This window comes from Nomia melanderi, chromosome 13 (genome assembly GCF_051020985.1).
Source record: "Nomia melanderi isolate GNS246 chromosome 13, iyNomMela1, whole genome shotgun sequence".
NCBI lineage: Eukaryota > Metazoa > Arthropoda > Insecta > Hymenoptera > Halictidae > Nomia > Nomia melanderi.
In genome coordinates, this window is record NC_135011.1 from 9,887,313 (window position 1) to 9,904,071 (window position 16,759).

General features: G+C 33.4%; 1 protein-coding gene across 2 annotated transcripts in view; it reads right to left on the reverse strand.

The window, feature by feature from the left end:
* qless (decaprenyl diphosphate synthase subunit 1 qless) overlaps positions 1-16,759 on the reverse strand; it is an 85,243-nt gene that overhangs the window by 17,514 nt on the left and 50,970 nt on the right. Inside the window, exons 2-3 of one of the 2 annotated variants that reach the window (XM_031973579.2) lie at positions 8,702-8,845; positions 2,318-2,451 (exon numbers count right to left, since the gene is read on the reverse strand). In XM_031973579.2, the coding sequence (XP_031829439.1) occupies positions 2,318-2,451; positions 8,702-8,845 (278 nt within the window). The remainder of the gene's footprint in view (positions 1-2,317; positions 2,452-8,701; positions 8,846-16,759) is intronic. The other variant, XM_031973580.2, reaches the window with a different exon arrangement.

Consider the following 16,759-nt stretch of genomic DNA (forward strand, 5'->3'; position numbering starts at 1 on the left):
ACGTAAAAAAAGTAGGTGAAAAAATGACGATAATTATGCTGAATGAATATTCCTGTCTCAAGTATTTGCTCTCCACAATACTACGGTGTGTGGCCAAGCGAGGATTAAGGAGATGATCGTGGAATTTGGCACCTTGAATAATCGTTGGCAGAAAATCCGACAATGTAGGGGATTGTCCTCGTCGGTCTCTTAGTAACACGATGGTGTCATAGTTACTACTATTTACAATTCGCTGAGCATATGCGATAACGTACTCTACACTGGTTCTCATTCACGGGACATCTCATTCATATTCATCGGCGTCAATTCGCCTACGACGACAGGTAATTGCTTTCAAAGCGATTTATGAATTTGAAGCAGATCGCGTTACGACTTCTGGCATTCTTACGGTGCTTTCTAAACCTCGCGGCGCCATATCGTTTTATTGAAGTCACTTTCCGTTTAGCACTTTCGGGTTGGGTGAGTTTAATCCTTTACACTCGTATGTCATGCTGGAGATGACAATACAAATTTTTTGGCACTTTGCGGCAAATTTGCGCCCATGTGCGACGAAGATTCCAAGCGGAATTTAACAAATAATATCATCTAACCCTTTGATTAATTAAATATTATTTTCCTATCATCAATCGTAATTTTCTAAACTAAATATAGATATAGAATCAGCATGAATTGCTCTCCTTATTCTACTGAATTAGAATCAATAAAACAGTTCTATCGAGTGTAATTGTGAAGTAAATTCGAAGGAAAGGGGTTAATAATAACGGAACTAGAAACCCGAAGGAAACGTTCTCCGTGGATCACCAATGACCCACTAGGTCGTGACCGTGCATCCGCTAAGAAAACCGAAGCGCCTGGCGATACTATAATTCATACCAGTGAAAGTATGATCCTAGAGAAAACGGTGGCTGCGGTGGGTCATCAGTGACCCACGTGGCAAGGCACGTGTTACGAAAGATATTTATGTTACTTCACGCGATCGGGGGAATATTCTGCCTCGTCCTTCAAACATTCCACAGAAATTGATTGCCGTTCGAGACGGTCGTAAGCGAATGAAACGTTAATGCGTCTGGTTGAGGAGCGAGCCGTGGCAGCGGAAAAGACGTGTGTGCAGAGGGAATAACATACAATCGACAGAAATCGGCTCCTTCGCCCTTGATCCGTGGAATTTCATTTAAACTACCTTTCCAATAATTTCGTATGATTCGAAATGTTTTATTTAACCTTCACGTTGATAAAACCGCCAAAATGACTGGTTTCAATTTCCTTATGTCGCAATTGTTGACACCTTAAAGATGTTAAATATCTGAAATGATTTTAACCCTTTGCACTCGAGAGGGGACTCTTAGTCACCACTTTATTTGATACAGCGAAACTATGAAATAGAATATTTAATATTTTAAATTAAACTTTGTATTGCAGTGTGAAATATAATCAATAAAATAATTAATTCTATAAAAGAGTTAATTCTCATAAATTAGTTTGAAACAATGTCGTCTGTATCTCGTTGGGAGATGTTGAATATTTCCAGTGAAAAACTTTCGAGTGCAGAGTTAAACATAAGTAGCTTCGCTTGAACACTATAATGGATGTATGAAGGAAACAAAAGAAAATATATTGCTACAATTTTTATGAAAATTACATATTAATTATACTAGAAAAACAAAGATGAATTATTGGTAGGGAGAGATATTACTATTAAAATTATTACTAGAATTAATATTAGAAGTTTAAATGTTGCTGTAGATAAAATACAATAAGCAGTATGAGTGTGTGTGAAAGAAATGCGTGAATGATTAAGATAGAAATATGTACAGGACGAACCAATTTCTTATTCGTAGCCGCTGAGGCTGAATAAACTATACTATATTATATATATTATATATATATATATATATATATATATATATATATTAATATTATAATACATACAATATATATTGAAAGAAACAAGTTTAAGTTAATTTCTTTCATAATTAACAAAGATATAGACGATTAAAATCAAGCATAACCAAGGGTTCGAATATATATAATAATATAATTATAATATTAATATAGTATAATACTAATATAATTATATATATATAATATTATTATAATCATTACATATATTGATTATACTAAATGCTCGGTAATTCTAGTGTCAAATTACTTCGCTAAATTCTGATTTCGCGCATAGATTTGCGGTTTAGTCATCGTATACTACGTCGACGACGCTTCCACGATCGCAGCGGGCATGCTAACCGCTCCAAAACGTGGAAAACATTCATCGACGGCGAACTTGAAAGAATCCGCGACAGGCGTGCCTCTCACAACTCACTTTCTTTCCTTGTGGTAATTGATAGCCCGCGCCATGAGAGTTGCTACCATCGGCCGGAGTGCCTTTCCCTTACCATCGAAGTAGTACGTCGCTATAGTTTGCAGCTCCTTCTGCGTCGTGTTCCTGATGAGTACCTGAAACAATGGGAAACGTAACCTTGACTTCGAATGGTGGCACGGAACTCCCGTTGTCAGGGTAAATCGGGGAGAGATGGTCCAGTTTTTTTTTAAAGAACTATCTAGTAAAGTATATGGGAAAGTTCTGTTTGTATTTTAATTAAAAGAAACTAATAGATTTTCAATAATGTTATTAATGTTTACTGAATATAATTTCCATCGTTACCAATGACCTTTTCTTAGCGTAATGATAATTTGCGGATTCCATTTCTGTGGAATGACTCATCTCTGGAAACTTGAGATGACATCATCGGACAAAATCTTCCGGTAGACCTGGTATTTCTTTTTGTTAGGTGTCAATGGTATCAGGTACCCCGAAAAGGTTTTGCCGATTTTTGTTAAGTGGAATTTCCGGTATTGTTATAATAACTATACATCGATTGTGTAATGTAATTTTTTATTTTAACTTATGGAGTGAAAAATTAATACTTGCGTTTAGTTTTAATCGTCTATGTATTGACCGTCGTCGTGTATGAGCTTTTTCTATTCATTTTTGCATTAGAAAATGGTACCAGAAAGTATCTTACAAGGTAAGATAAGCAACGACATTTTTTAATATTAATATTCGGTAATATTCATTGCTAATAATTACTATTAATATTCGCTAATATTTATTACTAATAATTAATATCAACATTCAGTAATATTCATTACTAATAATTAATATTAATGTTTGCTAATATTAATTCACTAATATTCGCAGCCTGTAGAATATCATCGGAATGGAGAACAACACGATCATCCCAAAAAGATATGTTCGCCTCTACGAAGTCCCGTTTCATCTAATCAGCACAGACAACATATTATTTTAATTCAATGCAGGTGTTACATATATTATTCTAAACCAATTTACTAGTTGCCCGAGCATAGGCAATGGCTGCCCATAAGACGATGATGATTTGTATACGTGACGAACGCGCGATCGCTAGTTGCAAGCACGATAGAAGAAGAGTAGACGGACCGCTTTGAATTCCAGCCGCGACACAAGCTGAAAGTCCGGCCTGGAATTTGGCCAAAGTCAAAAGGAACGTTCGTTAGTGGCTCGCTTTGCAAGCTTACGTCACAGACGCTTTCCGTATTGTCTCCGATCACCTGATCGGAAGCTACGAAATCGATGCACTCATAATTAGGATCGATTTGAATGTCCTCCTAACTGTAAATCGGAATTCGGAATTCTTCGTATTCCTTCGTATAGATATTCATCGTATTAATTAGTCGAATGATTAAATAGAGAAATGTAAATAATCGTTCGACTAATTACATTATCCTATCTACTTTCTCGGATAATTTACTTTCAGTTTTTCTATTTCTTTATCAAATAATTCTAAGTAGTTTGTTTTTTATTCGAGTTACAACTGATTCTATTTTTGCACGAACTTTTTTTTAGAGATTTATTCAACACGAATTATTTTCCTCCTTTTGCATGATTTGTTTGATTTAACAGAAGTACTCAAATTTTAAGATGAATTTTTGTTGAGTTTATTGTATCATTTTTCTGATTTCTTAGGTCTGGAACAAATTTCTATTTTTCTACCGGTATAGTACATTTTTACACGGATTGAATCTATCCTGTAAAAATAGAATTGAGTGTATTTTACTTTCAATTCATTAGATATGCATCACTAATACCTTCCACGATATAAATATTAATAATCTATGTGTGATTCATTCAATGTTTTCAAAAACTGCATTATACAAAACTCTCAGTTGTAGAAGGAGAAACAGAATTAAGTTCAAACAATCAAAGAAACTATATTTTGTTTTTGTAACGTATTAGAAATGAACGTTAAACATTATAAAATTATATGAATATTTGAAACGTATTCTAGTATAAAATATTGTACAATTATTTTTTCGTTCATAAACGATAAATGAACAGATACGAGTAAATTGAAATGTGCAATTGGAAGGTCGACGTTCGTTGTAAACCGATGACGTGTTTAACAGTCCGATTCCCACCGAAAAAGGGCACGAAAATTTGAAAGCGCAGAAGGAGTCACGTGCGTACGACTTCCGGTTCTTAAGAATGGAGCGTGGATCCTCCGGTTCTAATGCGTCAGAAGAATGTGACTTTTCGATTCGCTCTACTTTCCGCCAGCTAATACGCACAGATAAAAACTGAAAAGTGGATGATGGATGTGCCGAGCAAAAGAAAGCTAACTTGCATAGGTAGGTCTGTTGTAATAAATTAACCTGACAGGATAGGCGGCAAAATAGATAATTTATAACTAAAATGAAAAATGGAAATTTTAGTAAAGTAGAATATATATATTTAATATTGTTCTACAATTCTAATGTTTTCTTTTAATTATTTAGTATTTATATTATAAATTATATGAATCCCAAGATTTTAATAATACAATTTTTAATAATTCAAAATTAAAAGAAGATTATTATAAATGAATCTTATCAAGGGCAATCAATATTATTTACTTGAAAATTTGTCATGCTTCCCGATACCTATTAACACAAGTGAACTCACAAGAATAATTCAATGTTGAAGAAAACAATTTATAAAACATCAGAAGCGATATAAAAAAGAAAACACATGACACTTCCAAAGGGAAATACAAAAAGAAAAGAATTATTTACATTTCACATACACATTAGAATTATTTGTATAATAATTATCTTATTGATAAATAAATCTTAGATGGACGTGATATTAATTAATGTTCCCAATGATTTCTCACATAAATTAAATACATAGAATAAATCACGACTTCTTGATAATTCTAAAGGTATACAAATAAATCACTATTAATCCTAACTTTTTAATTTACAATTCCGTAGGAAATATTAATGTGTCCGTGAAATCATATTCCTCATTCAGGAAAACAAGAAACAAGCTTCGCTATGGATCGATTTGCATCCGATATTTGCCAGACAACTCATCGAAACGTCTTTCAAGGGTGAGCCAGGTGGGCAGGTAGATGATCCAGTGTCCAGCCTTGGCGACACGTAACAGCGCGACAATCCGTGTTATCGCGTTCCATGGTGCAACGAGAAAAGTGCTTTCTAAACGCGCTTGTACGCGCATACGCAAATACAATGGCGGAGCTGGGCGCGAACGCGAGTAAAAGTTCTACTCTCGACCATGTATGCGGGCCGTGAAGCCAACTGCTTTCGCTGCCGCGTGAAGCGCTTAAAGCATAGACACCTTGTCGTGAAAACGGCATTCCTTACTATAAATATTTATAATTACGCATGGCAGACGGTCGTCGTAGTTTTGGTTAGAAATTCAAAGCAGAGAAAGGAAACAGGGGAAGAAACGAGAGAAAGAAAGAAAAACAGAAAGAAAGAAAGAAAGAAAGAAAGAAAGAAATAAGGAAAGAAAGAAAAAAAATAAAAAGATAGAAAGGAAGAAAAATAGAAAGATAGAGAGGAAAAAAATAGAAAGATAGAAAAAAAGAAGGAAAGAAAGAAGAAATAAGAGTTCAGGCGACCAGAAGTCTCGCGGCGTCGTGCAATGACGAAAGACGCGGTGATGCAAATCTGCTAGCCAGTTCGTGACACACTGTCACCGCCCTGGCTGGAAGCCTTCGCGAGCCACAGGCAGTCTTTCCCTTCCTGATCTGGTCCACCTATTCCCGTTGAAACGCACTGACGGAAGTACTTGGCAATTCGAGGCGAACCGGCGCGCCGCGGTTTCCGCCGAAAATGGCAGCAGGAAGTCGACTTCAGTGAGTTGGTGTAACGTTCCATCGGTGTAACTTATGATTTTGATAAAATATGCAAGACAGGATGATAATTGTGGTTTTTTATTATTTTTCTGCTTTTCTTAAACGTGATTGGAAAACGGTTTCTTTGTGTAGTTTGTTACTTGCAGATTGGCGTTGGAAATAGCATTTGAAAAGTATTTCGCTGTGGTCAATATTTTGTCTGCCAAAAGCTTGTTAATATACTACACAATGACTGTTACATTATTTTCTTTTATACACAGTGAACATTGGATAATTGCAACATCAGGATATCTTTATAATTGCTACATCGTCATCCCCATCATATCCGCATCAGGTTCCTTTTAACACACGCTCAACGCTATGCAACACTGTAACATGGTCCGACCACATCGATATCTCTTTCTTTTCTCTATCTGAGTTTTCAATCGCTTATTATGATCGTAATTCTATCGTGTTTGATGTCGTTTGAATAAAAAAAATATAATAAACATGACGGTGAAAGTTTCATTCGTGAAGAGGTAAAAAGTTTGATTTTTGAGTTAAAGGTCTTAAGCTCATTGCGAGCCTTTAATTTAGCCTTCTTTTTCCTTCACTCGTTTTGCCCATATCTACATCCGCCATGTTAAAATCTTTGTTTCTTAGGATGAATTCGATTGTACCCCTTCATAATTGCAACGTTCCGGTCTCGTTGAGTGTGGCAATTATCCAATGTTCATTGTAGTAATCTTAAGAAAAATCGTTACATTATGTTAAACGAGATGATTTACTGATTTACGATTATGGCTGCTATTGCCATTGAGAATTTCCTTCGGAAATTCTTAGCTGTTAATCATGGATCTTTAAAAGATTACTAAACTATCGCCAGTAGATAAAGTGTTAAATTTGACAATTTGGCTATTGGATGTGATATTAATGTTTAAAAGTTTTAAGGAATAAATAAACGTAAGTGAATATAATTATATTTTTAATTAAAAATGAAATACCGAAAATGCAGCGTAGACTTATGAGAATTAACGCGGTTATTTGGATTAATGCAGATAGAATTTAATATGAACATAGTAATAGATAGAAGAAAATTTAAACAACAAATTATAATATTCTTAGAAATCATTTATGCAATTATTTGAATTAGAATAATAAGTTTTCATAATATATTAGCAGTTCTTATAATAAATGCTTTTAAGGAATTATGTTCGAAGAAATAAACCCTTTCCATCGATTAAAACTGTGCAACAACATTGCGTCTTTCAAAATGACAATGAGAAATGCCAACGTAATCCTGAATGGAATCACTACAAACATGCTTAAGAATTACGTATATACAATGTAAGGTGCCAAGGTAAGTAGTTGCTCAAGAGAATAAAATGACTCACATTTGTTATGTTCAATAAGTACTAAGCAAGTTTCAAAGTCTGCGATTACAAGGATTAATGTCACAATCTTAATTAATGACCATTACACATACTATCGTTTGGAAGCATGAGATCACGATTAATGATTATGATTTATGAAAGAAAATAAAACAGAAGATAATAAAAAGTGGTACACTATACATTGTCTTTAGTTCATTAATTAAAGGGTTTTTCTATTTCATTTCTTTTACAATTATTCATTTCAACAAGCAATATTTTATTTTTTTCCCTTTATAATTAATAGCTTTACGGATTATAGAATTTTCCCGTTTGAAATAAGTTTATTGCACCATAAAAGCCATAACACAGTTTGTCCTCTAATTAGGTGATTAGTTTTCCATCATAAAATTCTCATTAAGCAGAACGAAAGTTACTTCGATAAGAAGTACCTAAGATAACATGACCAATAATTTCACATAACTACAAATCTTTTTATAAACTTTTCTATAAACAAAATTTCTTTACATTTGCACATGCTAATTTTTTTAAAAAATAATATACATTAATAATTTTCCCCGAAGAATTAAGATTCCATATACTTAACCAAAAACATTCAAAGAGTTATTAATTTAAAAAATCTCCCAAAAATATTATAGATAAACTTTACACAGTCACAGTTACAATTTTTTTCTATAATAAATCATTAAGTACATCTGAAACTACAATCTTGAAGAATCACTAATTCGAACCACTGTTTGAACCGTTACGAAAAAAAAATTCTATCAACTTGATTAGAAAAAAAGGTGTCTCTTTATACTGAAAAGGAAATGTTATAGGGTCACAAACTTTATACGGTCACAGTAACTCATTATTTTCTTTTCCACTGATATTTTTCCGTCACCGTGGGTTTCTTGAAGAAACGGTGTTTCCCAACAGTTCCTAGTACGGGCGGATAGAAGGCACGTAACGCTACTATTTACGGGGACACAGCTTCCTCATTTTTTCGCGTAACTGAACTGGTCTCTACGCGGAAAAATACGCATTGCATCGTAGAAAGTGGACAGACGGAACGCGTCGTGTTAATTTGATAAAGGCAATGAACGTTACAGTCAGTGTCGTCGAGTGTCGGACGACGATTGTCCCACCGCGAATAAAATACCAGGTTCCACTGACCTCTCGTATATTGTCGTAGACATCTTTAAGGTCGTCTTCCAGAAGTCGGTACGGGTCGACTTGGTAATCGGGCATGGATCCGGGTAGTTGCGTTTGCATGGAACTCATCATCCTTGTTCTGTAGTCTCGTATGCTCGTTCTACTCTGCAAGAAAGAACATTGATTCATTATTAATGGTAGCAGAAGTGAATAAAAAGTGTCACTTTTATAAATGTTGTATTTAAAAATGTTAAAGTAGTGCAGTGCTTATAATAATATAATAATATAATAATGTAATAATGTAACAAAATAGCAATATAACAATATAACAATGTAATAATGTAATATTATAACAATATAACAATATAACAATATAACAATATAACAATGTAATAATATAATAATATAATAATATAATAATATAATAATGTAATAATATAATAATGTAATAATATAATAATGTAATAATATAATAATGTAATAATATAATAATGTAATAATATAATAATGTAATAATATAATAATATAATAATATAATAATATAATAATATAATAATATAATAATATAATAATATAATAATATAATAATATAATAATAATATATGATAAACAACATTTATAATAAAGTACATAGTTAATTATAAAAACATATAGAACGAGACACATGTTGCACACTGTTATATTACATGATTTTATTACGATATTATTATGAAACATATAATAAAGTACGTAGATACTGATAAAAATATATAAAGTAAACTTAATACACTGCAGACTGTGATAATTTAAATTTACACAGATATAATTGAAGTCATAAATCATTAATGAAATCACTACTTCATCCAAAAATTGAAATATTGTTCGGTGAAATGGACTATAATGATTAATTGGTAGGATGAAAGTATAAGTGACTGTGACCAATCTTGTGGACGTTTATCATCTGCTTCAATTATTTCTAATTTATTTCGTATGTCTTGTTACTGGTTTACGGAAATTTATTTCCCATACTAAAAGATTTTACTGTTCTGGTAATAACAAGTATACGATCTTAAATTATCTCAAAGTAGTTATTTTATATCAACTTTAAAGTATAATTATTGTCATCTGCTGCAGAAGGAATTACAAGCTTCTCGTTTCTCATGATTCATTTTATTACCCCTTTATTATCTCTTTATACATTCCTAACAATTAACAAGGAATTCAACACTTTTAACAGATCATTCCATTTTACACAATGCCAATATTTATAACACGCTTTATTCTCTTATTTTAATCTAAGATTCATAGACTACGCAAGGCATAAACAAATTCCAGCAAAGTACATCGTAAAATATTAAACCAATCAAACTATCAAATATAACAAAAAAATTCAATTATACTTTACAGACACCTAACACAGACACAATAAAATACATTTAATATAATTCACAGAACAACCAGAGATCTCTATAATTTACAAATCATTAAGAAAAAAATTCATTTCTCAGAATAAAAAACAAACTCCAACTCTATTTTCTATTAACCCTATTCTCAAATACCGCTGAGTCACGAATACTTGTTCGCGTAATTGAATTTTCGATTCCACGTGATTCGTCGCGTTCCCTCGCGCCTCCCATTAAAATACTTTCGTAAGGGTTACGTAATCAAGCGTTACGACATTTAAAAATGTTACGTTCCAGGTATTTAACAGTGCTCGTTACAATCTTCTCAAACATTTACGCATTACTGAAATACTTCTCTAGTTTCACATGGCCGATAATTGAGAAAGAATACCGTGCAAAACGAACGGTCGCCGGGGACCAGCAATTCACCTGCACTTGTAAATATGAAACGATCGCATGGCATTTCGGTGAGAAAATAAATTGTGCCCCGGGCAAAGCGATCAACGGAATATTAACTCCATGAACGTGTTGCGTACGCTTGGCAAGCATCTCGCCAGATAATCACGTGCTGCTTACTACTGGCTCGGCCCGATCATACACAGACTGATACTACTTCACAGGTCGCGCCGGTCGTATGAACTGGTGATTTTACTACTCGAGAAGAACTTGTTTTCTAAGTGACCCACACTGACATAGGAATATTTATATTGGAGTTTTTGGAATAAATGGAGCTGCGTTAATCTACGCATAAGAAAAATGGTTTAAATGTTTGTAAGTGATTGTTATAAGACAAATTATGTTTAACAATTTTTCGTTGTTGGAAGGAAGTGATTTCTGTGGTTTGTAGAACGGTGGTGTATATTTTTCAGTTGTTTTAATGTTTGTATTTTTAATGTAAAATATATCGTATTTTTGGAAAATATTCTTTGAAAGTATTTGAAAATATTTGTGAATATTATGAAATTTGTGTATTTCGATTTGTGGGAAGATAGAGATTTGTAGACGAATGTGCATTTTTTGTTACATGTATTTTCATTTTTTCTATTAATGTTTTATTCTAATGCAGAGGAGTATCTTTTTCATTTAATTCACACATGAACAATGAGAATGTCAATATATATATATATATATATATATATATAGAAGTAAGGAAATTTATCTACTACATATATAGAGCACTTTTCATTTATCATTTTTAAGATCGTTCTATCAATAATGATATATCTTATAAATCGATTATTTATTTCGAATTTTCGAACTGAATATTTCGTTTAAATAATAAACAATAACCCAGATATCTCGTCTATGCTACCGCATAACAAAATTAAGGATTCGAGATATCCCGTCTACAATACAGTACCTACGACTCGTGTAACCGAGGTATCTCGTACATAATATTGCATCTACGAAACTATAGAACCAAGATATTTCATCCAAAATATTGCATCTATGCCACCATAGAACCAAGATATATCGTCATCCATTCTAAAGAACTGAATCCCTATCGACTTTTAACCCTTTGCATTCCAAAGGCACTCCTCAATTGACAATTGATTTGACGCAGCAAAATTGTCAAGTATAATATTTAACATTAAACGTTTTAATATAAAATAGTTTTGTTCCCCAAATTAATGTGAAATTTCTCGTCAAGTCAGTTTCAGAAAATGTCTATGTCTCATTAGGAAATGTTGAGTATTTCCAATGAAACAGTTCTCGAGTGCAACAGGTTAACCCATAAAGTTGCTTCCAAGGAAACCAGTCCGTTCCAGGCACCTGAATCCCGATTTCCTGTCAATAACCACGCGAGTCGCGTAGAATAACCAACGAACGCAGCTCGGAAAAGTAGCAACTGTTATTTACAAAATCCATCATTCCTCCGACTGTTTACGTTTGGTGGGCACGTAACGGCTCTCTCGGTGTCTTTTCCAGTTGTGCGGGCACTACACGTGCGAGCGCGCGCGCGCGGACACGCCGCCGCCGCTTCAGTGCCAAGACGGCATTCTTTCCCTGCTAGGTACATCGATGTCCACTTTCGTCATCGAAACTTGATTCTGATTCCCAGCGATTTCTTAGCATTCACCGCGTGCAATGGCGGCGACGTTCACTGACTGACTCGTTCGGTTGCTCGCGCGCGTGTTTCTCGGTGGCCGACACAGTGTGTGAGATCAGCCGGTGGATTGGGCATGTCAGGATGCGGTAAATGGCACCAACATGGCCGTTTCACAAGTTCGCTCGCTTCTCTTCGACGGTGGCTTTAATTGAGGTCACGGCAGGCAAATAATGCCGCGTCTCCCTGCGCTGGGAGGGACAACGCACTCGCTGAGGCGATCGCGACACGCTGCGCTGGCCAACTGCGCATCGGTCAACGCTGATTGACAAGTTAATACGAAAATAAATATTTACGAGGATAAGTGGACGGGTAACGGCGAGGTTCACCGGAGCGTTGATCGGATTTGAAGAGTATGAGGTTGTTGGGTTTGTTTTGTGTTAAACAATTGTCTGTTTCATCGCTTTGTTTGTTGATATTTTTCATGGGATTGTTTAATTTAATTATTGACTGTTATTTTATCCCTTGTTCTAGAATGTCGGGTTAGACTTGTGGTGAAGATTTCAAGCAAAAGTTAAGAAACTATTATTATTCAATTTGTTCGAATGAAAATTACATTTTAGAGCACACGTTGGCATAGAATACGACTGGAATTTTCCCTTATTTACAATAAATTATTAATAACAGAATAGTTAGGTCGATTACAGCACAGAAAACAATCATGGGGTAAGAGGTTAATTTGTAGGCTGCCCAATCTGTTTTTGTTGAATTTTGGAAAGAATCAACCCTTGGGTACCCACTTTTTGATTTTATTCGCTACGTTATTTTCTAGTGAAAAGACTAAACTACTTTGGTTTTTTAAATCTTTTTAAACCATTTGCGTCTTTGGCTTTACATATCCTCGTTAGTTCAATAATCGCTTTTATACTTTCCGTAACGAGTTATGTTACAAGATTTATAACCTGTGCCAATTATCCCTTCCACTTTTTTATAGTCTCATAAGTCACAATGCTTAATTTATTTCGAATAGTTTAGATGCTCTAAACTTTCTACTATTCACTTATTATTTTAACTCATCATTGTTTTCGTAATATATAAATCGGATAACATAATTTGTATAATTAACGTTTATATCAAACAGATGCAATTTACTCTTCTGAAAAGAATATCATATTTAAATACCTAATATATTCATACATTTCTAATTAATAGATACATGTATTTTATTCTTTCCAATAATTATTATAATTAATATTGTAACACAATATCATCAGCATGCCACTCAAATCTTTCTTCCCCACATTTCAGAACATCGCTTTCTGAAAAGCGTAAAATCCCCGAATTATTTATATTATCCCCTTTAACTCATCCTAAACCCAACAACCGTACCATTCTTTAATATGTTCCACGGGTTCATTTAATTATACTTTACAGTCAAAGGTCGCCGTAATGGGATCTAAAATCTGCAAATCTAAAAGAACTGTAAACGAATAATTTAATTATTCAACTAACGAGAGACTGACACGTGGTTTTCTTTTAGTATTCAAGACTTCGATGCATCATTCAGATTTTTATGAAAAGAAACGTTAGAAGTGTAAGAGTCTCATCCGGAATTCAGTTTTATCTCAAGTGTGAAATTTAGTTTAAAAAATCTTTCATTGTGCACGCAATAAAACCAAACAATCAAATGTATACTGGCCAAACGTACCTCAAATGCATCCACAATATGTTCTAACGAAAAATTAAAGCAAAACGAAGAAGAGTTACACGTTAATCTGAAAAAACAATTTATCGCTGAAAGAATTAGTATCATTTTGACTTTTAAGACGACCTGTATACTCGCCAAACGCAGTTAATTGCTTTACATCGAGGTAAGGAAAATATATTAAGATTATACGTTTCTTTCGCAATACGTACATGATTCGATTAATTACGAACAAAGTTACATATCAACGAGTTTACGAATTGATTGTTACAGATTGACTGAGAATGCAGCAAACCATCGTTCCAAACTTTCAAATATCAACTGTATAAATTGGTTTAACACTAGAATTACCGAGCATTTAATACGATTAATATGTAATCCCTATGAAAATTGTAACAATAGATTATTTTCAGTTTCTTCAAACGTTCATTACAGTCGAACCGAGTTAACTGGTTAATAAAAGATCGTCGCTTCAAAGGTCCGCATCAAAAGATTACGAAACGCTACGATTCGTGCTCGCGTGATGTAGCTGATAGAGAGAAAAAGGAACCACGTCCGGAGCAATGAAATTTTGCCTTTATCGGCCTTTTTGCCGGCTCGTTATTTTCTCGGACGCCTGGCCTTGAGTAACGGAATGATACCGCGCAAGAGGTAAAAGTGGGGTAGGTGAACTTGCCGGTTCGCCACTAAACTAGTTATCCAAGAATGTAATAAGCGGTCGCAGCCGGCGTCGTGGAAATCACATGACACGCATGGACACACATCGAACACGGTCATTGCTCAATGTTGCATGTCCTCCTATAAACATACTGACCGTTTCAATTTTAGACTGACCTCTCGCGGCACGCGTAATATCCGTCAACCGGAAACACATCGGTCACAGATCCCGTTTTCCGTCTCACAGGCACGTAAATATGTACACGTGTTGGTGTACACACGCAACTTTAGCGCACCGCTTGAAGGTCGCTTGTACGGGTTATCGCATTCTACCAGAAAACGGTAGACACGCTGTTGCCCGTCGGGCCAAAGTGGTTGAATCCAGTTTCCGATCTTTTATGAAGCGCTTGTCGTGGAGAACTTGATCTTGCGCTTCATGCTTTGCGTAAGTTGTGTTGTTAGCTAGTGGAGTTCGTTTGCACGTTTAAAATAGTCGTATGTAAATGTTATTTTTCTTTTTAAGAATTAATTTTGTGGAAGATATTCTTCTTTTATATTTGAGTCTATTTTAAGGTGACACTTATAGTAGTCATTGGTGACCACTAATATTTGGATAGATTACTTATTACTTAATAATATTTCACGATTTTCACTCGATTTATTTTCAATGTTGTTAACTGTAAACTTGTATTTATCTTTTAGGAAAATTAATTAAAGTAATGTACAGTGGTAGAATTCAACGTTTTGTATTTATTTAGTATTAGTGTAATAAGATTTAATTTGTATAATCTTGTAAAGTGTGGTACTTTTTGAAGTACCACAAATAAAGTATGACAAATTTGTATTTAAGAAGATATTTTTGTAAGTGTAAATTAATATAATATGCCAAGCATCGTGTTGATGCTTGTTTATGTTAAACTCTTTCTGTTCATATTCCTTCCATCACAGTAAACCTGTGATGGAATTAGAAAAAGAAAATGTAATGTTAACATTTGCTGTAATATTTAATACAGTTGGTGATATAGAATAATTTGTATTTTGCAATTTTTAATGTTTGATTATGTATAGGTAAATATAAATATATTTGTATATTTATTGTAGATGTGTTTTGGAGTAATTTTCAAAAGCTAGAGTCAAATAGAAATATTTCCTTTGTTATTGGTTTCACTGTCACGATAACAATGTAAAAAGTATTGCAAATATTTGTGAAACTGTTCGTTTGATATTATTGCATGTACACGCATTTTTAAATTTTCAAAAATTATTGCCATCGTTATAATGAAGGTAAAAATAAAAAATAAAAGGATAAATTTCAGTTTCACTTTATTTTGTATAGTTTCTGCAGTTTAATAAATATCCTACCGTTCAAAAATTTGATATTACTTTTAATATTTACGGTTTAAAGAAGTACATAACTTAAATAATAATGAAGTACAATATTTCTTATTTTTGATAGCTTTAATAGAGTTTTCCTTTGTGTAACTATCTTGTCTGTCCTTTATTTCAACAAGCAGTGCTGTTACACCCTTCTCTTCTTTAATTCACAGATTGTGAGCGGTTTTACGGATCATGAATTTTTCCCATTTGAAATTATTTAATTGCACCATAAACCTCATAACGCTTCATATGTTCCTTAAGTAATTACTTTTCCATGATAAAATTCTTATTAATCTCTTCAAAGATAACAGCACACATGTGTATATTCGATTTTCATTTCCCATTAAAATTTAATGGTGACGCATGTTCTTCTAATATGTCCATAATTATTTATTTCCTTTATTTTGTTTAATGTCCACATATTTAAACTGAATAAAATATAACTAATTAGAGAATAAAGTTAGCTCTATGAACTCTTAAAGAGCTGACCCTTAAAGAATTAAAAAGGAGAAAAGTTATTTTAATGAAAAGCTCCTTAAAATACTTAACATTCTTCTATGCCCATATAAACATAAATTAGTGAAAGTTGTATGAGTATTACATATTTTTGTACAAAAAAAATTCAAATTGCATTTTCTTCGAATAAGTGGTCTCAAAACTTTAAGCGACAACAATATCTATATATAATATATATTCAAAAACCTTTTCACAGATATCTATCTTTCCTTAAACAAGATACGAAAATCAATAAAAAAAAAGTATATGTAATATTCTTGAAAAAGAATTTAGCTATATGCAGCTGATAACAAGAAAAATCAATAATGTAAAATCTCAGCAATACAATTAAAATACCTTCAACCTCCAACAGCAAAAGCAAATAGAATTCGTGTCAAGTTTACAATTTTAGACAC